The sequence below is a fragment of the Eucalyptus grandis genome, chromosome 8 (genome assembly GCF_016545825.1).
Source record: "Eucalyptus grandis isolate ANBG69807.140 chromosome 8, ASM1654582v1, whole genome shotgun sequence".
Lineage (NCBI taxonomy): Eukaryota > Viridiplantae > Streptophyta > Magnoliopsida > Myrtales > Myrtaceae > Eucalyptus > Eucalyptus grandis.
The window spans coordinates 38174350-38186161 of record NC_052619.1 but is presented as its reverse complement, the minus strand read 5'-3'; the positions used below and the strand labels follow the sequence as shown (position 1 = coordinate 38186161).

Genomic DNA, 11812 nt, shown 5'->3' with positions numbered 1-11812 from the left:
GCCACCGCACCGCCATCGCCCGTGCGAGCACCACCCACGAGCTCGCGCCGCCCTCGTCGCTCCTGTTGTGGTCGTGACAACCCGACAGCTCCAACCGCTCGAAGTTCCCCCATTCCGTGACCGTCTCCCGCACAGGATCTCCACCGCGAGCCTCCTCGCCGCACCACCGAGCCCGATCCGCCCCGCACCACACAGATAGCGCTCCCTGCTCCTGCTGCCGTGACCATCCCCCCTGACCATCATCGCCTGCACCACCGGAGTCGCCCCTCGCCGCGACACGAGCTCTGCCCACCGCTGCTCCGCCAACTGCGACGCCTTGCTCGACTCCGCGACGCTCGTCGCTCCGCGGACCACCGCGCCACTCCGCCTCTCCCCGCTACCACGCCCGAGCCGAGTCGACGCCCCTCCGAGTCGCCCTGCCGTTGCCGAGCCGCTCCATCCTCTGCCCCAGCGCCTCCGTCCCCCTCATTGCGACCCAACGCCAACGACCACCGTGCTCGCCTTTCTCCGAGCACCACCGCGCCGCAACCCGACCGCCCGAACCAGATCTGACCGCTCGCGCCGCCACCCAGCCTGGCCCACTGCTCTCTCCCCGACGAAGCCGCTGTTGTGCAGATCCGAGTCTCATCCGAGACTTCCGCCCAAGTGTCGCTACTGTTTCGTCCGAGTCCGCTGCTTGCCAACGCCGCCGGTCCGCCCTCGCCGGAACTCCGACGTCTTCCCCTTGCCAAAGCTCCGACCGGTGTTGCCCCTCTCAATTGATTGTAGCAGCCAAGCCGTGCGTGAAACAAAAAAAAAAAAAAAAAGCAAAAAACAAAAGGGGACATTAGGTAGTTTTTTATTATTATTATTATCTTATTATTATTATTTTTATACAGTTTATAGTTCGTTTTTATATATTTTTAGTGTGATTATTCATTAATGCATGATTGAAGTCCCAATGTGAAATAACCCATCAAATTAGGGATTAGGAGTCCGATTTTCGCGCCCGAAATCCGACTCATAATCTCTTGCAAAATCGACAATTCAATCTCATGCCCGAGATTCGATTCGCGATTTAATTTAAAATTGACCGACCCGATCTCATGCGCGAGATATGGTTCGTCAATTTTGGGTGTTAATCTTATCTTTGATTGAATTGGATATCGGGTTATTTGAATTAACTTTTGTTTTTGCATAAAAAAATTCAAAAAAATGCGAGCTAGATTAGGGCTAGGGTTAGCATATTTAGTTATTCCGTTTTTTTTTAAAAATAAAAATCCAAAAAAATGCATTCATGATATTAGTTTTTTAAGAATTGCACGTGTCAATTTAGGATAGGATTTTTTTTTTTTTTTAAATTTTCATAACAAAAAATCCCCCAAAAAAATTAATTAATTTAGGATGCTAGTTTTTAGGTTGCATGTTTAATTGTGTGCAAATTTTTAAAATTTCGAATTTTACATATATAAAAAAAAACAAACAAAAATCATCATGCATATTAGAATAGAATTGCATGTCTCACTTTAAGTTTTTTAGGATAAATTGCATTTTTAGGAATAGCAATATCATGTGCACGTCATGTAGAATTGGGCTCATTTAATTAGAAATTGCCCGTCATTATAATTAGGCCATTTTGATTTGCATATTTAATTATTGCATGTTCATTAAGAAAACACAAAAAAATTATTTTACTCATGTCGTGTAGTTTAGAACACATTGTCATGCCATTCCATGTTAGATTAGTAGCATGCATTGCATATTGCATGATTCTCATCAAACAAGTAAAAAACCAAAAGAAAAAGAAGAAATTGCCTGTTAATTAAAAATCATATCGAGGTCTGTTGATGTGAATTTTGATCTAACAATGCAGATGCTTTCGTTGCTATGAGGTAAGTCCTGCAATTTATTCATCGCTTTCTCGGGTGTTAAATTGGTGGATTGTGCACCCGCATGATCATATCACATGTTAGGAAAATAGATTTAAAATCAATCCAAAACTGCCTGCAAAAAACATTTTTGAAAATAAAAGAATGGTACCGAAAGGGCATTAGAGAAATCTAGTGTAACCAAGTCCCCGAACTCACAATCTCTGGTTCGTAGGAGTGAAGTAATTCTCCCATTACTTTACTTGGGTTTCTAATCGACCCACCAAAAAGATTAGTGGCGACTCCATGATAAACATCATTTGCATATTAAGAACTTGAACCTAAGTCGCGAATTGGTATGGGCTTGGGAGAGCTCGAGTTAAGTCTAGGTTTAACAATCCATTAGCCGAACCCTTAGGTGGTCCCACCCGCTTCGGGGAGGTCGCGACAACTTGATATTAATAATGCAACTTGTGTAAAGACTTGCCAAGTTATTTGAAAGTCAATTTTTGACGTTTTCCAAGTCTTCTTAGTCTTCTCCACTCTTTTTATTTTCCTTGGTCTTCTCCACTCTTCAACTTCCATGAATACGCACTGGCACTCGTCTCAACGGGTAATTCAAATATAAGCCAACGCTACCCATTCCATCGTTCCTACCAATTGGAAATAACCCTCCCTTTAATTCCTGATGCGCAAACCAATTGCACTCGGTTTCACATGGCACAACGCAACTTGTGGAGGACTTCATATGCCGATCGAAAGGAATATGCCGATACTTAATATTTAAATCCATTATGGGTGTACAAGTTGTCTCCATGATGAATATAATTATAATATCAAACCAATAGCTATAATGTAGGACTCTTTCCAAAAGTTGAGAGAGTTCATGAAGTTTATTTAAAATGGTTCAATTTTTGTATAGGATGATGTAACTTGTGGAAGACTTTATAAGTCGTTCTCATAAAGTCCATTTTTGACATTTCCTTGTAAGACTTTATCAGCCCTTGCCTCTTCATCAACTTCGAAGAACCTTCGATTTATTGTAGTACCTTCCATCTTCAAAAGTCTTAACAATGAAGGTTCTTAAAACGTGTTTGAGTTTGGTATAAAAGGGTTTGTGTTTGCAGCAGTCTCATTTTATCTCTCCTTCACTGAAAAACAATCCGACAAGAAGAGAAGAACTCGACTTGCGTGATACGGGCTGGTCTAGCTTGGCAAGAAGAATGAGCAACCACCAACTTAATCAAGTAAGTTGAAGGATTAGACCAGTCTTTTGCATTCCATATAATGGTCCATTCAATTAACATGATTATGGAAAGTTTGTGAGCAGCACTTCATTTACTCATTTACTCATTTACATACAAATACTAATTTGTTAGGGACCAAATTGGTTATTTAAAAAAAAAAAGTACATTATGGAGGAAAATTAAGGAGAGGCAATACTTCATGGATCATTTTTTGTAATTTTTTCCCGACTATCGGTGTGCTATGTTCAATGTCATCAACGTGTGTTCAACTATGGTGCTTAGTCAACCTTTTCCACCGGTATTTCATACGGAAACACGGAATTTGTCATGAAATTGCGTTGGGAGATTAGTTTTTTGTTTACCAATTTTTTAAGAGCTTTTTCTTTTTTTGTTTTTTTTCAAAATGTTCGGAGAGTTTAGAAATCAAACAAGTCACAAAAAAAAGTATGATGACCAAATTTGACAATCGGCAATATTACACACAGGGAGAGTTTTTGTACGTTGCCTATGCTTTATTATGGAAAACTTTGCTTGCATGTAAAGACAATTATCATAATGAGATATAAATATTTTTAAGCATACTGAGAGTGAGGGGAGGAAAACCTAAATACTAGTGGGATCATTAAGGTGGTTAGAGAGAATAGCTCTTACATTACTCACTAAGCAGAATAGCTAAAAATTTCTCAGGATTACTCTTTTTACATCCATGTATTTAATATATATGTATGTATCTATGTTGTATGAATGTACATATGCAATTCTAAACTCTTCCTTGGGATATGCTAAATAAATTACTGCATAGTTATTGATTAGTGCTCCTCCATTTTTTATTTACTGTTTTTGCAAATTCACTGATAATGGTCCAGTGTTCAATATGTGATCTTGACGAAATCTCTTGCCAGCAACATGTAGAAGCACCAGTTACATACACGACATAAGCTTGTTATAACGATCATAAGGTTATATCAACATACTAAGCTGTATAGCAAGCCACAACGCAGCTTAATGAAAGGGAAGCACATGAAAATTTAAGAACACGGAAAACTATCTTCTTGCTTTATGACATGCTTATTATCACATTAATTGTGTTGTAACCAATACAGTATGCTAGAAACAATGGGCGATCTGGGATACAAGATCATGCCTTAATCTACATCGAGGATATGCTCTGTGGCGTGCCTCCAACCCTGCCAGAGCATAGTATATTTAGGGTTCGTCCTCAACTGCGCAGAGTAAACAACAAAGCCTATGAACCAGAGATTCTGGTCGTCGGCCCTCATCACTATGGAAATGACAAATTCAAATCCATGGAGGAGCAAAAAATGCGGTACGTGCAGCAGTTGCTTCAGAGGAGAAAAGAGGAAAGCATTGACCGGTATATGCCGACTCTAAGAGAACTGGAACAGCTGGTGCGTAATTGCTACGCGGAAACCATCAACCTCTCCCAAGAAAAGTTCCTAGCGATGATGTTTATTGATGGTTGTTTCATCGTTGAGTTGTTCCGTAAGTACAATATGGAGAAACTGAGAAACAAAGACGGCCCGCTTATGGAGGCAGATTGGATTCGATACTGCCTCCAGCGCGATTTGTTGCTGCTCGAGAACCAACTCCCGCTTTTCTTCTTGAACAAGCTATATGACCTGACTAAACGTTCGGACGAGCCTCGTGAGCTCATCGATATAGCCACCACGTATTTCGATTTTAAACTAGGAGACTCGGGCCAATGTCCGACACTTCGCGAGAGCAAACATCTTCTTCATCTAATGCACACATGCTGGACTTCTGGCTTGCCTAATGTGCCCCGGCTATCTGGCAGAGCCCCGCCAACGAAAGAGAAACTCATGTTCATGTCCTCAGCAACGGAGCTCAGGGAATCCGGAGTCAAGTTGAGGGCAGTGCGAGGGCGACACATGAAAGACATCAGATTCGAGAATGGCAAACTCGAGATACCGGTCTTGATTGTACAGGACCACACAGAGTCACAATTTCGAAACCTAATTGCGTATGAGCAGCATCGTCAAGGTGGAGGCATCAGCTACTTTACAGATTATGTGACCCTCATGGATTGCCTCATAAACTCTTCAAAGGATGTTGAGGTGCTTCGCCGTGCAGGGATTATTAAGAACTACTTGGGTGATGACGAGGTAATTGCACAGATGTTCAACAGGATGGGTGACTACGTCACTCTACCCAATTTCTATTACTCCGAGATCTTCAAGACTGTGAATGCGTATTGTAACAAGAGAAGGAACGTTTGGATGGCAAAACTAAGGAGGGAATATTTCCATAGTCCTTGGGCTTTCTTATCCGTTCTTGCAGCCATCGTGTTGCTCCTTCTCGCGGCAGCACAAACAGTATTTACTATTCTTTCTTACACAAAGTAAAGTTAAAGGTGATTAATGCCGGTTCATATATTTCCCCTGGACCATCTACTTGTGTTCTATAGCCAATAGTATTATCTTGGTTTTCCGATGAGGACGAACCACATGTACCTAAAGAAAGATAATGAAAAGTCTATATGCTTTTAATGAGGTCCACAAATCTCTCTTCATTTGGAACTAGATGATTACAACAGAAAACAAAACATGACATTAGCAACCAAGTTGGTATATGGTTCAAAAAGAAAAGAAAAAAGAGGTACAACCAACTTAGATGATTATCATAGATATGGTAGGATCGCCCTACGAAGTCTCTTCTTCCAACAAAAATATCCAGCTGGTTCTCTGATCATGCTTGACCTAAAAAAAGAGTTGCAATTCAACTTAGACTACAGCTAAGAAGAACACGCAGCAGCTTCGTATCTCTGAACGATTTGATGGAATCCACATCAATAGTAGGAGAAGTTCTCCAAATGATATTATCAGCAACCTCTGAATCAGGATGGATACTCCCATAAACAAAATCAGCCTTTGGACTGTCTCCTGATCAAGCTATACTTGCATTAATAGAAAGGCCATGCTACTCTGTAAGAAAACATCAAATCAATGAGCTTCATAACATCAGCCTTATTTTGCTGATAAATTTGTCTAAAACAGCCCAAGTGAGGGAAGCAATTGTTCCATGGGAAGCCTTATCAACCAAAATTTAATAACAGAAATGCAGGTATAATTCCTATTGGGATGGTCTAAAGCACATTCATTCATGTCGGCCAACAAAATATGCAATTAGCAAGGACGTAAGTTTATTCACTCCTTTCTCTGCACATTTGATTTCATGCATTTAATAACAAAACTAGAATTAGCTTAAAGTCTCTAAACACACTCAATAAATAGTACCTCCACCAAGCACTCATCCTTGTAACATCATTTTCCAAATTGCACGACACATCTCTCCTTCCTACCAAACCAACCACAATATACCCAATGACACAACAACATCACATGACCAGCATATTGTACATCCATCACAGGTTAGAAGCCACAGGTTAGCAGGTCCAATAAGTCTTAAAAGCAAACATGTACATGAAATATGTATAATAACCCCATGTGGCAATTCTCATGTGATTAGTATGCTCATAGGAGTTATTGAATCTTCATTCATATCTGACCTAGAAGACACTTCCTCCCTTGCCGCTTTTGGCATTTGTTTTTCATTTGGTGTTTGACCATTTGTTTTGGTTGTCAAAGCAAAATATAATCCATCTCTTCCGATGAGCATGTAAGAAGAAGAACCACAATTTGTAAAGGTAAGAAATGCAATATTGAAGGGTAATAAAATACAAATCACAAACCAAAACCTCTTCACAGGAATCTTGATGAGGCAAAAAGGCACTCACTCTTGTAAGGGCAAAACCAAAGAGCAAGAAAAACACCAGAAAGGCGGGGTGGACAGAATCAGAAAAAACAACAGACAGCATAAACAACAATGTATTTGGAACAATTAGAACTCGTACTCACTCACCTAAGTCAAAGCAAAGCTCCATTTGGATCAATCCTGGTCAACAATTGCGGATTTGGCAAGGAACTGAGAGAGAAAAAAACACAAACAAAGAATCCTAAAATTTTGTCCAATTTGACTTAAGCAACCAAGAGAAAGCCCAAAACAGCACCACTGTGGACCTGTGGTCCAGGTAAGCTATCAAAATGAATAGCTACTAAAGACACGGTTACTCACAGTGGTTTAAGTATATGCTTTTACCAATTGGGCATTGTAAGCAAAATATTAGTGTAATTAAACCAAGGATCCAAGGAAAACAACAAAGATGGAAAGGGGGGCATATCATGGGTACAAAGCTAATTTTCAACTTAACCGAGGATGTTAAGGATTCTTGCTAATGTGTAAGACTTCAAGTATCAGGAAGAAGCGATGCAATCACAAAGTTGAAAGGGAAAAGTTATTCATATAATATACTACATGACATAGTATATTAATTAGTTGAGTACCCTCACTAGATAAAAGGGACAACTTGAAGCCTCAAGAGAATATAATCTGTTGGAGAACAAATACCAGCTATTCATTCCATCTGAAGAAAAGGAGGCCGCAGCATTCCATAATAGAAGCAAACAAAGAAAAATTTTCCACTCTTTCGCTGAAATTAAAGAGGCTGGTCCTACACTCAAGGCTCTTAGGCCCATTATGCTTCAGAAATCAATCTTACACCAAACTGATGAGGAACTGTAAAATTGCCCTTACTCTTTCTTAATGTTCTGCAGTCAGTCTCCATCCATGCAAGATGAGCACAAATACTAGATATTCATTCGATCTGAAGAAAAGGAGGCCACAGAATTCCATAATAGAAACAAAGAAAGACAAACTTTCCATGCTCTTTGGCTGAAATTAAAGAGGCTGATCCTACATGCAAGACTCTTGGGCCCATTACGCTTCAGAGATCAATCTTACACCAAATTGATGAGGAAACTGTAAAATTGCCCTTACACTTTCTTAATGTTCTGCAGTCAGTCTCCATCCATGCAATATGAGCACAGGGACAAGATGACCACTGACATAGAGAAGAAAACCTCCATGTGAAAGCTGCTTACCAATAGAAAAGCAGTTTCACTCTGGAGTCACCCATTAGAAATTTTACAACTGGATCCATATTTCTCCTGTCAAATGAATAACTAAGACCAAATAAATTAACAATAAATATTAAAGCTGGGCAACCTTTGTCACACACGCACACACAAAAAGGTTATCAGGATCAAGATGCTAAGTAGGATCCTTTCGAAGTCTTCGAGATCAGATCAAGATCATAAGATCCTACATATTTGAAGTGCTAAATTCTTGCTTAAATCATTGCAATTAGATGCATATTAACCTTAAAAAGAGGGATAGTGAAGCTTAAAGGTAGCATTCTCATGTGAGAGATTACTCTGGTTTAAATTTTTGGTTGCCAGTTTTTCAACTAACAATTAAAGCACCATGTCAAAGATGGAAAAGCATAAAATCTCCTCGCCCAAGTTTTTAAGGTGTATTAAATAGGATCACAATAAAATAATCACCATAATAATCAAGAACAAGACTGCCAAGAAATTACTTTCCTGCCTTTTCCTAATTTCTAATCCTTTATTTTGTCCTTCTCTCTCTCGGAATACATACTGTCTCTTTCTTTATTTCAAAGGATAAAATATTATTTACCTCAATCTGGGACACACACTCCAATTTAACACCCCCACCACATCTCTCTAACGAACCTCACTTTCACTGGCTATTCTAGGTTTTTCAACTGTTTAAAGTTTAAGGTAAGTTCTAATCAATATACATCCAAAGATATTATGCTACTAGGCCAAGTCAAATCGTGCACCAATTTCTCAAGGATGTTAGAGGTCTCTCTCATCTGGTTGCAGAAGGACAGAGCTTTGTCTCTCTCATCTCCAAAGGACGGCACAGTTCAAAAAGCCAACAGTGGTCAATGCCCATCTCATAATTTATTCAAGACTGAAGAAGATGAAGAAATGGTGTCTCTGCACTTCTTTGCTTTCTACTGTTCATTCATCTTCATCCCTTTTTCTTAATTCTCCAAGCCTTATATTTTCCAAATGGAGCCTGAACATGATTAAGAAGAAAGTGGCACATGTGCTAGGCAACGGAGGCCCAATTTCATATTTGCTCCAGCTAAAAAGGCAGAATTGCCTTCTAAAGCTTGAATAGTGGAATCGTAGTTGGGATGGCCATCCTAAGATACAGATCACAACCCCCACAGACTACCATTTTTCTTAGAATCCAAATTGTTCAAAGTTTTTGAGTCGTTGGAACGAATGATCGTGATCCTAACAACCATGCACATACACACGCATGTGCACACAGAAAAGAGTCTTGTGATGGTGTGAAAGAAAGTGCAAGAAAGGAGGAGACTGCAGGTCAGATTGAACAACATACGTGGCCCCAAACCCCCACAGCCAATTTCTCAGAGCAAAACAGTGAAAAATCATCAACAAAGGGCCTTTTGAATACTGTAAGAAAAGTGGATGACAAGTTAGAACAATGTTCTTAGATTACATAAGAAACATCAACTACCTTTCACCAATTCTCAACTCTTTACCTGCTTTCCTCAGCACAATTAAGTCTGCTTTACATGGCTGGCTATTATATGGAATTATCTCTGCCAGGAGTCCGTTCAGATAGCTTCTTTTGGGAAGGTTCAACACTAGCCCTCTTCAACGATATATCCGGAATTTGCATAGGCACCATGCAAAAGCTGAGGAGACAAACTGTTTGACCATGTCGAGAAAGGCAAAGGAGAAGAAAAGGAGGAGGAGGAACAAAAAAGAGGCCAAAGCTGAGAAAAAATGCGATATGCCCAACAAAATCACAAAATGTTTCACATGGCCAAATTGCATGAAAATATTATAGAGTAATTTTCCTCAACTTGTGTTAAGCAAGGTGACAATGAGAAGAATGTGTTATGAGCATTCAAAAAGAAATGCTGTGAAAGTAAATAGGCATTCAATGATGTAAATCCTTTGTCAAAGCTGTTGGTGGCCAAAGGTGATGTTAAATTAAATATCCATATCAACACTGAAAAAATCCTTCATAATATTTCCGTGTAATTCAGCCACTTTTGAAACATTAATTGGGATTTTGTTGACATTTTGCTCAGTTCTGCCTCTTTTTCCTTCCTCCTCTTCCACATTTTCTTCTCCTTTCTCTTCTCTTTCTCTTTTGCTGCACCATCCTGTGAAGTGGAAAAATCCTGTGAAGTAGAAAGATCAAATCAAAAATTTAAAATCAATGGCCAAAACGAAATGCTTAACTGTGTTAATAGAGCAAGATGAGAAAGCAAAGGCGAACTCATGTAATAAACACTGCTGGCAGAACAAGTTGCACATGCATTTTACCTGTATGACATTTCAGAGAAAGAAATAACGCTTAAAATCTAAACCTACCTTCCACTCATTGAGTTTACCTCCTGATCAAACTCAGGTTCATTCTCAATTTTAACAGCAAATCGGTCCAGAACCTAGAACCTATCCTATCGGGGCTCGTTCCCAATTCTTGAAACTGGGAACCAACCCTTGTGGACCCTAGAACCGACTTTGAAACCGAACCTGCCAGTTTCAAGCTGGTTTCAGGTTCCACCGGGAACCAGCCACTTCTTTTTTTTTTTCATTCTTTTTTAGTTTCATTGCAGCTAAGTTATGCTACAATATGCGGCAAACCATATCAATCCTATGAGAAGTTAGTTACCCGCCTGTCCTACAACAATTCAGAATCCATGGACACATAACTTCCTTGATCATCAAACAAACATACACAGTTGCAGGCAAAAACCCAAAGAAAGCTTCATGAAAGATCACAACTACCAGTAATCTGAAACAACACTTTATGAAAATGACTGCCACCACTTTTGATCAAAGAATTTTCACTTGTCCTCCCTTGACCAAACAACGTTAGAACATAGAAAGGCAGAAAAAAAAAAAAAAAAAAAAAAAAAAAAAAAAAAAAAAAAAAAAACACCAGTTAATCATTCTTTAGCTGAGCAGAGCATGTCCACAGGTAAAATCGTGTAAAAATCACTTCAAGTCCAGAGCTCAGGTGGATTGCGAAACCAAGAATGAAGAGCCAATTACCCATCGACCATCTCTCCTTCCTCGCGTATCCAAGACTCGAAAATGGAGACAAGAAAACCATTAACAGATAGCAACCATGTAAAACACATCGAGACGCACCGTGACAAAACCAAACCAGACGAAACAACGGGGAGAATTAGGGCAAATAGGTAGCAAGAGGCGAGAGGCAAATTGTTACCTGAAAAACCGTCGAGACCGAGAGTGAGCGCGACGGAGCGACGAGCCCGGAGGTAGCGAGTTAAGGGGAGAGAGAGAAGAGAGGGGTCATGAGAGAAGTCTGGAGTCTGATTGAGGTTTTTATTTATAATTAAAAAAGAAGAAGATTTAAATGGGTAATTTCACACCTAAAATAGAAAACCGGACTGATATCCACTTATTCAAGTTTTTAGGAACCGAAAATTAGTCCCGTTCGGTCTAGGCAATTCTGATTCGGACAATTCCATTTGCTCGTCTCTACTGCTAACAACGATACTTCACTCTTTATCAAGCTTTCGTGTTTAGCTAGGTGAAGGTACATTTCCTAAAAACTGTCAAAACATTATAAATGGTTAAAAATTCAGACCGGACTAAATTGCCATAAAATTAAAGATTAATATTATGAAAAAATATTAAATTAGTACGCTTGTGATAAATTTATTCAAAATTAATTTTGGACCACAAAAAAACTTAAAATTAGTACATCTATGATGAATTTATCTCAAACTAATTT

General features: G+C 39.5%; 1 protein-coding gene and 1 long non-coding RNA gene across 5 annotated transcripts; one reads left to right on the top strand and one right to left on the bottom strand.

The window, feature by feature from the left end:
* The first annotated feature begins 3034 nt into the window (after window positions 1–3034).
* Window positions 3035–5508, top strand: LOC120285845 (UPF0481 protein At3g47200-like). The gene is made up of 2 exons (XM_010025418.3): window positions 3035–3094; window positions 4198–5508. The coding sequence occupies exons 1-2, from the start codon at window positions 3071–3073 to the stop codon at window positions 5476–5478; spliced, it is 1305 nt and encodes a 434-aa protein (XP_010023720.2). The 5' UTR covers window positions 3035–3070; the 3' UTR covers window positions 5479–5508.
* Window positions 5509–5627: 119 nt separating this feature from the next.
* LOC104414346 lies at window positions 5628–11386 on the bottom strand. Of its 4 annotated transcripts, none has more exons than XR_005545896.1 (3): window positions 11282–11386; window positions 6995–10226; window positions 5628–6057 (listed from the first exon to the last, which is right to left on the bottom strand). It is a non-coding gene; the product is annotated as an uncharacterized LOC104414346 (long non-coding RNA). The 4 variants fall into 4 exon arrangements; XR_005545895.1 differs by adding an exon at window positions 11104–11138 and having other exon boundaries at window positions 5661–10226; window positions 11282–11373; XR_001980335.2 differs by having other exon boundaries at window positions 5661–10226.
* Between the last annotated feature and the right edge of the window lie 426 nt (window positions 11387–11812).